This window comes from Nestor notabilis, unplaced genomic scaffold (assembly GCF_000696875.1).
Source record: "Nestor notabilis isolate BGI_N333 unplaced genomic scaffold, ASM69687v1 scaffold5876, whole genome shotgun sequence".
Taxonomy (NCBI): domain Eukaryota; kingdom Metazoa; phylum Chordata; class Aves; order Psittaciformes; family Psittacidae; genus Nestor; species Nestor notabilis.
Genome location: NW_009931386.1, coordinates 125,206 through 141,285, shown reverse-complemented (window position 1 = coordinate 141,285; position 16,080 = coordinate 125,206). Strand labels below are relative to the sequence as shown.

At 45.3% G+C, this 16,080-nt stretch overlaps 1 protein-coding gene across 1 annotated transcript in view; it reads right to left on the bottom strand.

Annotated features, from left to right (window-relative positions):
• Nucleotides 1–16,080, bottom strand: part of CADPS (Ca++-dependent secretion activator) — a gene marked incomplete at both ends in the record, with an annotated part of 149,784 nt that overhangs the window by 47,516 nt on the left and 86,188 nt on the right. The window contains 3 exons of the mRNA XM_010015858.1: nucleotides 703–766; nucleotides 1,669–1,770; nucleotides 12,079–12,266. Of these exons, the coding sequence (XP_010014160.1) occupies nucleotides 703–766; nucleotides 1,669–1,770; nucleotides 12,079–12,266 (354 nt within the window). The remainder of the gene's footprint in view (nucleotides 1–702; nucleotides 767–1,668; nucleotides 1,771–12,078; nucleotides 12,267–16,080) is intronic.

The following is a 16,080-nucleotide window of genomic DNA, read 5'->3' as shown; positions in this document are numbered from 1 at the left end:
TCCTGCTCAAGTGCTGCGTGGCTCTTGGGGTATGTGTACAATATGCAGGATCCACTACAAGGTCACCTTGGCCAGCTCAAGATGTGAGACTTACTTACCCCTGCTGTGTTATTCCCCTTCTATACTTATACCCTTTGGCATGCCCTGAAATCTGTGCTTCTGATTTTTTTTAGGGCATGACATTAAGATCTAGCATTACTTTCCCAGTACCAGGCAATGTTATGCCATCCTCTGGCTCTGCTTATTGACTTTGTTTTAAGCCTGGGCTTGGCCAAACTGAGTGTTAGCAGAGGCAAGAAGGATGCTGAAGCAGCAGGAAGGCTGAAATAGGGACGGGGAGGATGACGGTGAGCAGCTTTCATACATCTGGAGAGAACAAATCTGCCTTGAGATAGGAATTTCACCAGACAGCAGCCAGGCATCGCTTACAAGGGTCTGTGGCATAGATGCTTGCTAGTGAGATCCTCCATCCTTACTTACGAGCAGACACAGGCTGTGATGCCTTTAATAGCCAGGCTACACACCTGCCTCTGAGCTGAAGCAGGAGAGAGAACAATCCCACATTTCAACATTAAATATTATTATTCAATATTAATTATCATTAATTACATGTCCTATGCAAAACCAGCAGTTCCTCACGCTCTAGATGGAAATACACACGAATATGGGCAATTTTAACCACTCTCTTACTCTTATGCTTACCCTTTCCAGCAGCGATAAAGTAGCTTTTAGCGCACCTTCTGGACGGCCAAATGGAAAGCAGTACCTAGAAAAACCACATCATGTTAACATCATTGCATATAAATAAGCCTTTCCAGAGCTATAAAGATGCTTTCCTAAATATGCCCAAGCAATTCTATAGTCTTTCTACAGGGTAACTTTTCAAAAGAGTTGGATGGAATGGTCATTAAAGCAGCAGTAATAATAATTAATAAGCTGATTGTTTTAGCAGTTTATTAAATCTGGGTGTCACCTGGGGAGTTTTAAATTTCCCAGGAGAGAGGTAAATATCATCTTATTGTAAAAGTGAAAAAAGCCCCAACCTAAACCCCCTCTGGCAAGGTGCATTTCCTTCCAGCCAGAGACCAGAGTGATGCACGAGGCTATAAGGTAACCAGCTGAACCAGGCACCATCCCAGTGAGCGGCAGCTCTAAAGGGTTGCTGCAGGGACTCTGCATGTGAATGCACATCACCTATCTGTGTGCAAATGTGCACAACCTACCTGACCTGGCTGGTGTGCTGGAGGCAATTCACCCCTTCTTGTGTGGGCAAAATCCACCCTTTCTATATAGTGACATCGCTGCAGAAAGCCCTGCCTGTCTGAATACTAGGGAGAAGGGAATATAAACGGGTAGTAACTGAGCAGAGACAGAGAAATAAGAGGCTAAGGGATCTTTTTTGCTGTTGTTCCATCTTAGAAAAAATCCAAGCATTACCATGCCTATAGAAACAAGATGGTTTGAAATACCCTTTAAAGGTTATATATTTAAAACCACTTTCCATTACAAACATGCTACAGTGCAAGCTTCACTGTCCTGTGTAGGTCTGTGCCACTTATGCAAAATTCCCGTATGCATTCAAAACCTGCCTTTTGGCTTTGCTGCTTATAGGAGGGAGCTGGGAGGAAATCAGTCCTCTCGCATTCAGCCTGGGCTCTCTGCCTTTACCTAAAATGCGTGATCTGATTCTCCAGAAGCAAACGGAGCCGCTCCTTGATCTCTTCGAAACGCTCTTTCTCGTCTACGGTCACAGTTCCTATCCCATCGGGCCTGGAGGAGAAATGCCATGAATGACTCAGACTCCACACCTCGCCACCCTGGTAACTCATCCCTGCAGCACATGGCACGCTGCCCTTTAGGAAAGGGATGTCACCAACTATGAGACCTGGGACAGAGGATGTGCCACACCAAGACACGGGTGGTTGCGGCAGCATCAGTGCCGAGGTATCAAAACCAAACAAATAAAGAAATGCCTTCTCTCAGAGGCATAATCTAGATGTGGATTTCCCCCTCCCTTATTTTTGCTGTGATAGAGAAGTCAGAAAACACAGAATCCCCCCAAAATACGTCTATATGACAATGCTCTCACTGCAGGATCGAGCCCATTGCTGGCAAAATAGGGACTGAATTTCTGCATAAAAATTCAGCTGCTAATTCAACACAATTCACAGTATAAAATAATATTGACAACAGGCGTATATACAAACAGAATATAAAATTCTGTACTCCTCCATAACTGCTGAATCACCCCACTATTGTGATTTGCTTGAAGTGAACCATCTCCGATATATTCTGCTGCAATGCGCCTGGAGAGCGACATGCATTTTGTCTTTGAAAATGCAATGCCTTTTCGGTCATTTGATTTCAATTTATGAAAATTAACACATTGATATGATTCATCAAAGCTTTTCTCAGACTATTTACGCCACTCTTGTATTTCAGGAGTGCACAGAGGTGCATTGTGAGACACCCAGGTCCTGCTGTCTTGGGGCATTTCCCATCGTTCACAGAGCACAGTGTGAACCCTGCTGAAGCTCTCTCCCAGGGCTGGATGATGCAGTGGTCCCTGTGCTCTTCCACCCTGTACCTCTGCTGATGCCAACCCATCCAAGAGCTGAAAGCAGCAATCCCCTCCTTCTCCCCCACACCCACATGGAAAAACACGCCGTGCAGCAGAATTCCGGGCGAGAGGAGAGCGCGAGTCTAATCCATGCACCAAAGGAATCGGCCAGGCAGACAATCAACGCACCGCTTCCCATTGCCGGCGAGCAAAGTCTATGGATTTGTGTACTCCTTGGGCAACTCTGCTGGCACAGGCACTCTTTAGGTAATGTAAGACGTCTTAAAATTGAACAAATGTTCTTACTTAAAGGCCTCCTCCAGTGTTCAGCTTAAGCTGCATAAATCCGCAGTACTAGACTGGTTTGGCTATACAAAAGACTTGGCAAGGGATTACAAAGCTTCTAATGAACCTCCTGTCAGGGGTTAATTGGTTGGCTTTATTTTCCTCTTAAAGAATCAAAGGCCCTAAACTTTAAGGGAATTAAAAAAAAAAAAGCTATAAAAAAATTAAAAGCTATAAAATCTGTACAACCACTTCTCCTTGACCCTGCGTTTAGTTAGCGCTTAATATCATAAATACAAACTCTGGTATTCCAACACAGGTGAATAAACCATTAAAACCTTTTGGAAAAGGAACTTGCAAAATGTACATGATATTTACTGCAGAATTTTAAAGCTAAATATACATTAAATAAAACTTGCAACATGGACACAGAAAAGGACTCGAATACCAGGGGATGTATTTAAATTTAAAGAACATTTCATCAGAAATCTTGACTTGATTATTTGCCAAATTCAGTTGTGTATTGAAGAAAAAAATAAGCAAAAAAGATTTAGGCTGAAACTTGGATAAAATGTCTCATCTGGGGAACACATTTCATAAACAGTTTTGGAAGTATGGATCTGGTCTCATTAGTACCTAATTAGGATTAGTTATTTTGAAGAAATGAGCAAGCCACAAGAAAACCAAATTAGCTATCAAGCAAAAATTAATGTCTGAACATACTTAATATATTTTTATTCCAAAGTTCCATAAAATATTTAATACTCAGGCAGAGACGTTCATGCCTTTTGTGATGCTGTGCACCTCACAGCGCCTGGTCTGCTCCCAAGCAGAAAAGCAGGTAAGTCAAGGCAGACTGCAATAAATGCCGTACATTAAGGAGCAGGGTTGAAGCCCCCATTTGACTTTTGGCACTTGGTTCTCCCCCTGTACTCATAACAGCTCACAGAGTGTCACTAGGTTAATTGTATCAGCACTGACAAATGGGGTAGGAGAAGCTGCCTGCCCTGGCAGTGATTTGCTGATGGACTGGAAATGGTCTGAAAGTTATGTTACCCTTTGCTGGGTCAGTAACCTCAACTAGCAGATTTAATGGCAGGATCTGACAGCTTGGGTTGGGTCGCAGCCCTTTCACATGAATCACAGTTTCTCACTGAACTTGAAGGGCTTTGGTTTTGCCAGAAATGGTTACTTAGTGCTCACCACATAACAATTCATGGTGGGCACCCAAAACAGGCTGACGTGACAGAATCAATTGCATCCTGGCTGGGCAGTGGTGGCTCTGGAAGCATTGCCTTGAAAACACTGACCCACATGAAGACAAAGGGCGGGCTCTGGAGAGGCAACCTCTGGCCAATGTGGCTGTCACCCAAGTCTCAACACCTCAAAGCATGCCAACCTAACCACCATGGTTAGGATTAACCTACAAGGTCTTCGCCTTTCTTAGGGTCTCTGTGAGCCAGGAGGGCATCCAACCCAGTGGCTCCAGCCACCGCTCCCTCCATGCAGGGCCTACCATGCAGTATAAACTCACACTGCTCTCGTGTATGATGCTATCGCAAACTTGAGACAATCTACAGGTCAGCTGTAGCCATTTTTGGAGCAGCGCGGATGTCTGGAAGGGCCTGCCAACCAAGAGCCATCACCACGGCAAGGACTCCCTTTCTCACCCAGCTGTGGACTATATTGCATCTGACATGATGAGCATCTCTTGAATCTACCTTTCAAATTTTCGGCAAACCATTTTCTCACTGTCCTTCACAAAGTTGACATTTTCGGCAGCATGATAGGAAAGATGTCATGTCGGCTGCTTTTCAAGTTGTTGTCACAGTGGTTAGCACCAGTTCTGTCATCTTTGCTTTCCTCACAATCCCCCATCTTGAGCCATGTCACAAATAATAATACTTCCAATGTTTTTGTCAAATTTCAAATACTATAACCCAGCTGCACATCTTCAGATTTACTAGTTATGTTAATCTTTGTTGCTCATCTTCCCAGAAGCTGAAGCATTAGGAACTCATTAATTAGTGACAAATGCAGGATATACATAGAACTGGAAAAACACTACCCAAAGCCTTGCACTTAATTTATTAGCTCGATAATTTCAAAAGCTAATTAAATATTCAAGTCAAATATACTTTGAAAATGTAATCTTTTTGAGGGAACATATTTATTTTCCCTTTTGCAAGAACACAAAGGGTATATAGCTTAGCATCACTATAATTTAAGATTCACTTCTGTGCTCTAGACAATTCCAGTACATAGCTGATGGGGCTGAAAAAAAATCCCCAGGAGAAGCTCAAGTCGCACCAGCTTGTTCTGATGCTTCTTGGCAATTTTGTTTTCAGCAAAGGTCTCCAGCTCAACTTTGATATTTGCTATTTGATCTCATGGACAGAAGCACCGACTCCTCCAGCGAGCAGCCTTTCTGCAGCAAGGCTAGCTAAAATGCAGCTGCAGGAAATGCATGTTCTCACGCGCAACCCACAACCATGCCGTTATTACACGGAAGCAAGTGATGGGGAATGAGAGGATAGCAAAAGGGTGGAAAACAAAGTTCTGTATGTACATGGTATATACAGCTGCACGAGGGACAAAATGGGTTTGGGTCTATGAGTTCAGGTCAACAAACACCACAAAAGTCTCCATCTGTGTGGAGACATAATATCCTCTGATTCTCTATAGCTCCTGTTTACTGAGGTGTATGGCAGAAGTTGTGGGCAGAGAGGGAAGCAGAAGGGCAAAGAAGGCAAGAAAAATAAATAAGGAGATTTTTAATTATAAGTAAACAAGTTTCAGATCACTCCTTCTGCTGCAGATTCACTGTGTTGGCTCTAAACTAGCAAATTCCCACTGTAAATATTTCACATGAAAAGTTTTAAATGCCGCTTTCCTAATCCCCCCTTGTTTTTAAGTTTGAAGCCATGAAAACAACGACATCAACAAAGCAGGTGGTGAAATTAAAAAAAGGGTTGCAATTTAAACAGCAAAAAATGATAGTCCTTGTTTAGCTTGGATGGGTTGTGCAAATTCTGGGGTTAATTATAAATTATAATTAGGACCTGTGCTCCTAAGGCCACTGCTTTATTCTACAAGCCCCGCCTCCCCCCATGCCCTTTTCTAATTATACCCACTGCCCCCAGGGATATTTATGCTGCTAAAACAAATATATCAAAATGATTTTTTTCTTAACAAAGGCTAATATATGAAGCAATAGCACACGCATTTGTATGCAATTATAAATCTACAGTATAGCTCCAGTGGGTTAATCTCTTTGACATAAGCCTGTATGAAACACCATGGCGGCTTACAAACGAAAAGACATATCATCTTTTACACCTTTTATGTTTAACTTGTCTACACTTTTTTTTTTTCACTAGGGAAAATATTGCTTACACGTAGCAAACAGATCTTTGCACGCACTGTGAGCCCTGGCATGCAGAGCCAAGGGAAAAAAAACAATGTCAAAAACTGATGCAAATAATTTGATTTTTTAAGTAACAACTCAAATATAAAACACGTGCTGCCTTCAGCTCCCTTGCTGCTTGCCAGGTGCAGCACATATGAGCTATACAGTAAACATCGATGATTAGTGCCTTGGACGGCATGTGTCAGGATAGGCTTTCAAAGGAGCCCTCGCAGGAAGACTCGCCTGCGTGAAGTCCCACTGCTCGCATGGGGACTGGCTCTGGGGGATGTGGGCAGGATCACAGCTGCCTGCCTGCCACCTCCTGCATCTCCCCCCAGTAAATCTGACCTCAAAGAGCCCACCTGTTTAGACCCCTTGGAAAAAAAAAAAGCTTATTCAGCAAAACATTGATTTTCCCCAACTCCCCTTTCTTACGGGAATTCACACCGTGCAGGAAATGCGGGTTGAAAGCCCTTTGTTGAGCCCGGCCCTCCACCCGCTCGAGATGCTGTGGCTCATGGGAGCCATTTCATCCCCCCAACTCCTGCCTTCATGTCGCTTGGGCTCTCCTCCACGCTGCAGCACGGAGCCAAGTCACGGCTCATCGCTTCTCATGTGCGATCTACACCCCTGACGTAGTGCGGCTGAACCGGATGGTTTCTGAGCACTGCCATCCTACACCCATTGTAATGAATCACGTCAGCCGGCCGCACTGAGCTGCTGAGCTGCTGGTGGCTGGCAACCCACTTCCCTTCAGCACAGATACTGGATCCTATCCGACAGACAGCCGTAACGCACGCCCTGTCATCATGGACTTACCATGGGGCTGGCTGGGACATGGAGCCGGCACCTAACAAAAAGGTTACGGGATCATGCCCTGCCAGATTTTAACCTTCCCTACTGCAGCCAGGGCTGTGCACCTGAATGAGATGTGGAAACTACACACAAACTACAAAGGAAGCATAAAAAGATACTGTGATAAAGCAGCCATATATTTACTACTTCTTTTAAGGGACCAAAAATGACCTGTTTGGTTTTTTTTCAACTAGCTGCATGGAAATACCATAGAATCATATGGTTGGAAGGGACCTTAAAGATCATCTAATTCCAACTCTCAAATCTTGCCCTTATGTGAAACAGATATATAATTATAATACAATGGAAAAAATTACATCTATGTACACAGACTTTTCAGTTCCTTAGGGTTTATGACAATAGGATTATTTCTGCTGGCTTAGAGTAGAAAAACCTAATGGCAATGCTAGCTAACAAAAGAGCTACTTCTTGAAAACAAGTCTGATGCTGTAAAATACAGCTTGAGCAAGTCATTAATATACCAAATTAATTAGAACTATGGATTGGTTTGGGTTGCAAGAGACCTTTAAGATCATCTAGTTCCAACCTCCTGCCATGGGCAGGGACACCTTCCACTAGTCCAGGTTGCTCAAAGCCCCATAATTAGACAGTTACTCATTATTAATTAGTAGAGAGTGTTGTGGCTTGCTTGGACCTTGGGTAAATAGTCATTGAACAACTTGCAGAAAATGCTGGTGTTCCATCGTTATTAGACTGGAGAGGATTCAGTCTGTCATCCTGATTTTACTAAGTTCAATGTCTGCCAACACTTAGCATGCACATGATCAATATTTTAGCCTTATTTTTAAAATTTTGTGATTAAAAAGCACTGAAAGAATCTTTTCTGGTGCCAAATTGAAAGTTTAAAAATAAAGTTATAATATGCCTAAATCAAAAAAAGGCACAAGGAAAATCGATGTCACTCCTGAAATCCACTCCTTAGAAAGGTGCAGCAACCACTACTCAAGGTTTAGGCACTAATTTGGGCCTGGGAAAGCTGAGCTCAACTTTCTGCTCCACACTGCAGACAGGGAAGCAGTGAGGCTGCTCTAACACATCACTTCCCTGCACGGCAAATGTCACTGGCAGTACTGTCATAGCCCTCCAACTGAGGGCAGCAATAAACATGGAAACAGAAGGCAGGGAAAAACCTCCATGGTCACGTAAAACCTTCATAATTACCCCTCAAATCACAACGTCTTCTCAAAACCATCCCTGCTTCTTGCCTTCGCTAGTTTTTTGGAGGACTATCAATGAAGGAGAGCAACAGCCTCAGTACTGTAGTAGAGGTACCAAAAGCAGGCAACAATAATCATACAGTGTGTGTTGTTGGATGTCTGACTAACACTATGCCTTTCTGAAGTGCCACGTAGGTAAAGACATCAAAAATCACATCATCTTTCATAATGGTAGGACTTTCAAAAGCCACTCAGTGATACCTGGCAGGCAAACCCCTGTTATCAATTCACTAGTGAGCACAACAGTGAAAAAGCCTCAAGTTCCTCAGACTTGGTGAAGAGCAAGTACGTGGGTAACAGTAAGCCATGCACTGTTCATCGGTCTTTGGCTCTTGCTGGTCCCTGCCTTCCTGACAGCCTGCACCTTACCTATTCAGGTGTCTGCAGGAGGTGAAACTTAGGACAAGCAATTTACAATTAACTCCATTTTTACTTGGAAAAGGATGACATTAACAGAAAAATTAAGGGATTTGTCATGCAAATAGCAGTGATTTACAGCCTTGGTTTGGAGAGATTACATCAGGCTTTCAGGGGCCTGAATAAGCTCCATGAGCCCAAAGGAGGGAGGGGGAGAGACCAAACCCTGACATATAAAGCAACAAAGCTCCAAGAAGTCCCCAAAATCCCTTTTGACCATTTCACCTGCTGCGGCCACAGGTTCAGCTCCAAGCTTGGAGGTGCATTTCCACCAGCATCCATCCTGCTCCCGTCCCATGTTGCCGAGGCAGGAGCCGGACAGGCGAGGAGGCATCATCCCCACGCTGACGCCTGTCATCCTGTCAGCCTTGACCTTCAGGCTGTCCTCAGCATCCGCACCGCAGCTCGCCTGCACTTCCCCGCTGACTGCGAGCGACTGTTGTCTCGCTGCCTGACCTTATGCAAACACGATACAAACAGACAGCCCACCTCAGCTCCATCACTGTCTGCTGCTAATACAGGAGATTGATAGCCACATGAAATTATCTCCCTCCTCGACCTTCATTACTACTAGGTGGCATATTCTGACTGACAGCCAACCTCATTCTGGGGAAAGCTAAACCACCCGTTTGGGGTTTTTGGACTGTGTAGAAGTGAAGGAACGTCCTTCTGCAAAGAAAATCAACACTTCCTCAGTTTTGAAAGAAAAAGAAGTCTTTTTTAAACAGAAAAAATGCCTTGTAACTCAAATCTTTCCCAGACCTCTTTGCATACCAATAACAACACAATGCATGGATGGTCTGCTGCGTCCTGGGTGCTCCCACCTCAACAAAGTTTGCGAGAAAGTTTTCAGCTCTTCCAATAGCTGTATGTTTCCTGGGGAAAGCATGGCCAGCCCTAAGGCAACGAGCAACGTATGGATGCAACAGGTGGGAGGAAGGGACGTAGCTAAAGCGAACCCTGCTTTACACACGTGGCAACTGCCAGTAAGGACTGCATGGGTAAATATTGGCTTTCTGTCGCTCTCCGCCAGCCAGCTCGCAAATGCATGATGCATGTGGCCTAAACAGCTTTCTGAAATGAAATCATGACTCTCCTGCTCAAATACTCAGATTTCTCACAGTACACACGAAAGACACGGAGTCGCGTTTTCTCTCAGACCCCCTGCGGTCCCTTTTCGTGACCTCCAGATAGCAGAAGACAGAAACCACACTGCAGTCTCTGTACCAAACTTTTGGGCATTACACAGAGTCTGCCCTCAGTGAGAAAGTGCAACACCACATCCTTGCAGATGCAGCACAGAGCCTCCCGTGATCCCCATGCAACAGTGAGATAGCAGCGACCAAGAAGGAAGATGAGCCTTCAGCCTTCTGATATGAAGTCAACCATCAGCTAAAGACAGCTAAGTCATAGCAAAACATCTCATTCCTGCCTCAGAATATCTTAAATGAGTTACTCGAACAGCTCATCTGAGACTGAGCTGTCCCTTTGGCAGTGCCCAGCAGTCCCCCAGCATGGCTCAGCAGCACAGGCACGGGACAGGGGTCTACACACCGTGTGGGTTTTAAAGCAAGACATTTTCCAGAGCCCATAGCTCCCCAGCCCCATAGGGAAGGAATGGTGGGGTGTCACTTCGGCTTATCCTGTCAGATACCTCCTGCCACCAACCCTGATGAAGAGGAAGGTCCAGCTCTGGGTGTGCTGGGCTCTGTGAAGAGGCACATGGGGTAGCCGTGACCAGCCTCCAACCTCCTCTCTGTTATGGGCCACATGAGCTTTGAACCCCAACCCATCCCTACAACAGCCTCCTGCTGGGATGAGCCCTGTGATGGAAGAGGGGTGATGGGAGCAGCCAGTTTTACACACCTGGTCCCATCGCATGCCACGTGAGCCATCTCAAACACACATCTAAAACTCAAGGCCCTGACCCCTAGGGGACTTGGGTGCCCAAATGCCATCCAGCGTCCAGGAGAGCGCACGACCCGAATGCCAGTGCCACAACGCAGGGATGCCAACTGCCCAGTGTGCTCAGTGACCGAGGAGCCCGGTGTCCTCTACAACACACTTCTGTGCACTGCCCACTTTTGCTTACCTTTTCGGCTCTGGATTCGGCTGGGATTTGGAATCTTTCCTTTTTTTGGACTCCTTTTTGGAATCCTTTTTTGTCTCCGCTTCAGCGGCAGAGGCATGAGACACTTTGCCCCCCTCGCCGTCTGCACTTGGCTGTGACCCACCAAGTAATTCTGCCATGTGTTGGCTTGGGGGAGTGATTGAAACGCGGGGGGCAAGGCCAGCAGCAAAAGTGAAAGAAACAAGAAAAAGCATGAAAAAATTCAAAATAAACCAAAAGAAAACTAAACTGAAACAACTGAAATCCAAGAACAATTTGCAAACAAGGAATGAACAGGCAAAAGAAAGTCAGAACTAAAAAAGAAACTAAGGAAGCAAAAACTCGGTTTCCATGACAAGATGTATGAAAGTAACTGCAAAAGCAAGCGGCAGCCTTGCAATGTGAAACCTGGGCAATGCATGTCATAATTCAGGATGGTATTTACCAGAGGGTTTATGAAAACATGTAATTATTTTATAACATTCCTTTCTTCAGCAGCATATGCAGGATAGAGAGTGATATCTCAAAGTGTATAATACAACTTAACAGGAAAACAGAAGAAAGAGAAGCTGCAATAGATGCTACAGCTGTCAACAAAGCACATAGAAAAGGAAAACGCACAGCTCCAGTTCCTCCCATCAAAGGTTTGTCACATTTGAGAGAAAGGAACGGGCTACGTCTGAAATTGGAATTGCTTTGCAGCAGAGCAAGATAAAACCTTCAGTTATGTCTAAGCATTTGCCAAACTGACGTCACATGGACTTTAAATGAGACATGGGTGCCCCAAGGGCTTAAAGCCCTTCTGAACACTGAAGTTTGATACTGCTGAAAATTTCACTGCTGCAACTTGTCAGATCTTCTCGCACAGCAATTAAATCAGCACAGTGTATCATTTACTTCTATTTATTCAACCCGTGGCAGTCACATGTACTTCAACTCTATTGTGTCCAGAACTGCATCTAGCAGGTGCCTGCATAAGAAAGCTAAAACCCCTCATTTCTGGATCCTCTACGTGCATTTTTATTGCTTACATTAAACAAGCAATGAAACAAACAAACAAACTGACTATGCCACTAGAAGTGCTGCTGCCAAACATCCACTGTGAAAACAAATTGGGGACTGTTGTGCATTATCCAAGGAAACCTATATTTGACAAAGTCATCCCTTGCTGGCAGGGAGCTGCTAGCCAAGAAGAATTCCTTACCTGTTGCCATGAACATGTGATGCACAAAAGGCAAAGCTGTAGTGAAGTAAGGTGGGGTCAATCATAGCTCCGTTTTCTGCGCGCTCTAGCAAATCTCTGAGGTAGCAGAGATGTCTGTGACAGCCTCTCACTCCATTACGTGCACAATACTCATCTAGCACAAAGACCTGGCCAGGACTAAACCAGCCCTGTTTAGAAATAAAGAGACTTGATTTTAAATATAAGTTATTAAATACAAAGGCTATCAGCTTTGGAGGTGTAGTGGTCAACTGTTCTAATAAAAGAAATAGAGACCTAAGGCTATATTAAGGAAAAAGGAAAGAGGTCACTTAAACAATACAATCTGTACATCATCACCCAAACAGAGCATAAACTCAGAGCAACTGTTGACAGAAATGCATTATGCTACCATTAAAGGGAATTGTCATTTAAAATGCTGGAAAGTTAGGCCAGTTCTTATCAGTACCTAGCAAAAAAAAGTAAAAATAAAGGGAGAAAAAGGCCTTTAAGAGATGGCAAAGGTTTGGTTATTTAAACAGTGTGAAACAGTAGTCTCATTTCAGGGATGGGGTTGTACATTTGGCCAGGAGCAAGGCTGATCGGGGGGAGAGCTTGGAGGATTACACTGAACAATGGCTTCTCTTGCATCTGGTAGGGAGGGACGTCCTGCAGACAGAGGAAGGCAGCTCCACAGTATCAGAGAGAGGGATGCTTCCTGCCATCCTTATTGCGCACCGCTGGTGGTGCACTCCACCACTGCCCACCTCCTCAGCATCGAAGCAAGGGGAAGCTCTGCTCATGAGCAGGGATTCTTTACGCATCCAGAAGCCTCAGACTATTTCTGTGTGCCAGTCCTGAGGGCAACACATGGCTTGTGGTGCAACGTCCAGGCTCCCAAGGAGGATGCCCTTCCCGATGAGGGGATGGCTCCGATGAACATCCCGGGACAGCCGAAGCGGAGCGCACCTCTGCCTTTGGGAAAGGCACTAGTGAGAACAAGAATAATCTTGTAGATTGCTTTTCAAAACGCTGCAAAACCATCAATATTTACATGGGAATTTGGGTGCTAAACAATTGCTAAGACGCAGCTCTGGAATGCATCAAGCTGCAAAATCTTTCATCGTTTAATTGAAAAGTTCCTGCAGCGGGCGGGAGAGTAGTTGAGGCAGAGCACTGCCCCTATAGGCAACTTCTTTGCCACCCCATCTGTTACCCCAAATGCTACATCTTAGAAACAACACTGCTGTGAAAGATTAAAATATATTTTCTACCACTCAGATGACACCAAATCTTTTCTAGATGCCAAAATAGCTGCTTTGAAAAGAGTTGAAGAAATATCAATTAAGAGCTCAAAGACATAGAGAAGGATTTGCTCATCCTTATTGGGCCAACTCCAAAACAGATTGAGAAAAGAATTAAAATAATGAGGGGAAAATGATAGATATAGGGAGTAGCTACAGTGCTGGGATCACTAGAAGTGCACGTTTCAAAACGAAGACACAGAACAATGCAGATGGGACGGCACTCTGGAAGGCTATTTTTTGGGAGGGGTATATTTGCCTCCACTGCTTTTAACGGTATTTTTGTTTGCTTTTTTGGTTGGTGGTATTATGCTTGATTCCAGATTTCTTTTCCTTGCCTGTTTGTTACATCCTTGGACTGTCTCTTCACCTTGTCTCTCTTCACACAAACCTTTGGCGATCAGGCTTGGTAAAAGCATAGAAATGCTGTGATTGCTCCGCAATAGAAAGACGTGTGTATTACTGGGGTAGAAATGCAGTTGAAATTGTTATATTCAGCCAATACATAAAAAGGACTCAGTCCTCCCTAATGGGGTGAAATCTTGGCCCTACTGAGATCAACGGGAAGGCTGGTACTAATTTCACTACAGCCAGTATCAAGCCCAGAGTCTGGGGTGAAGGAAGCAGTGATCCAGAGCACCCCACATTGCTCCCCTGCATTGGGGTCTGAAGTGCTGGTCCTCAGGCAGACAGAAGGGACGGGGGCAAACACTCAAGATTGCTGCCATGGTTAAATGAGGGCAAGTGTGAGCAGAAGCTCAGAGGTTCAGTGACGAGCCTCATACCTCGTGAGAGCACAGGCAAGCAGACTGTGGGTGCAGAGATCCAGAGCTCAGGAGGACCAGGTGGTTGTCTTTTGCATGGCAGAGGTAGGAAATATAAAACCTGCTGCTGAATGGGGCTCCAAAGGAGCAGTAAATGCTGCTTCCCACAGCCCAGAAAAAAACCCTAAGGTTTGATGAAAGGCGATATTCAGACAAATCCCCCAGATCTTCAGGCAGATCCTGGCTCTTGATTAAGATTTGCCTGGCGCAACCAGCTGACAACCAGCCAGTCTGGCAAACGCAGCTGATAGTGATAACACACCGGGTGTCTCTCCCCAGTGCAGTTAGGTGTGTGTAGCTCAGCGTGGTCTCCCAGATGGTCTTCAGTGGGATGAGGAAACCTGGAGGGGGCAATGGAGGGAGGCTGCAGAGCACAGGGAGCTCCACTGATGGTGTTGAACAAGCTGAACTGCACCGAGAAGGGGGCACATGTCCCAAGCACCAGCAGAGAGTGCGATGGGAATTTTGGAGCTGGGTAAAGCCACGCTTGGTCAGGGTTGGTGAAACACTGGCAATTCTTTTAATGACAAAGGCAGCTTTTGCTTTTTCACTTTTCAGTACCTGAATTTTCCCATTTACCATAGGAAAAGCAAAACAATTTCATTTTGGTGTCTTTCTTCATAGACCTTTGAACCCTGACTCCTTCACATCATCTCAGCTAGGATGGGAACTCTGGAAGATGACCTTTCCTCTGCACATGCCATGCTGTGTTATCCAAATCCCACAATGATGACACATCGTGGGCAATACAGCTCCAGCAGGGACCCAGCTGTGTGAGCCAGATGCCAGCAGCAGGTTGGGAAGCCTTGGGAAGAGCTGAAGGGCAGTCTCAGAAACAAGACATGTCCAAGTGAAAAGAATGAAGACCCATGAGTGTGGGGTCCGCAACAAGCTGGAAGGGCTGCATACTCTTCCCAAAAGTCCAGGAAGAGTTGTGAATGTGACTGTGCTGCTGGTTTGTGGATGATGGGCAGCAGCCCTTGGCAAGCTCTGCAGACAATGCTCTTCCCCTTCCCCATCATGGTGCTCTCTGGCTGGCAACACCACTTCTGCCATAGCTGAGATGCATCAGCAGCCTGTTTGTTTTCATAGGGATGCCTGGCTCAGTCAGCAAGCGGGCTTGCAACGACGTTGTTTAACCTGGTTCCACAGGAAGGAGGTGATGCTGAGTTATCCTCTGTGTCAGGGTAAGCCACTGTGTCTGGGTAAGTCTTCCCTGGCACCTCCATGTCCACTTTTGAAAGCATGAAGAGGTGTGACGAGGCAAAACTCTGCGGGACCTTGCATGGGAATGTCCTGTAGGGAGAATAACAATAGCCCAGCAGCACACAGAGTGGACAGAGCAGGCTCACCACGGGCTCACAGCTCACCCAGGCAAGCCAGTACAGTGGTATCACCAACCTCGCAAAGACACAGCAAGAGCAATGGGAGGTCTCAGCAGCTGAACTCAAATTTTGGGGTCAGTCTGACTTTTTTACCATAATCAGGACAAACCCGAGTAAAATAAGTATAGAAGCATGTGAAATCCAAGTGTAGTTGAACACGGGCCATTATTCTCTTCTTTATAACACTCTGCAATGGGTGATTTGAAAGAAGATGGTTAATGGGCGATGCTCCGCTCGAAGAGGCAGAAGTCTTGGTGCTGAGGGGAGCTCCAGCACTCCGGTGGCTTCCAGCAAGGGCCTAAACATCTCGATAACAAGCAGAAGCTTGGCTGGTGGGTTTCTTGAAGAGAAACATCGTTAATCATTTTCAGTGATGGCCTTGCACCTCTCCATGAATTTAATTCTATGGCCACTCTCACCAGGCCTGAGACTGCACAGAGACAAACCAGCTGCAAGCCAACCTGTCAGACATGCATGAATGGGGATGGTCTT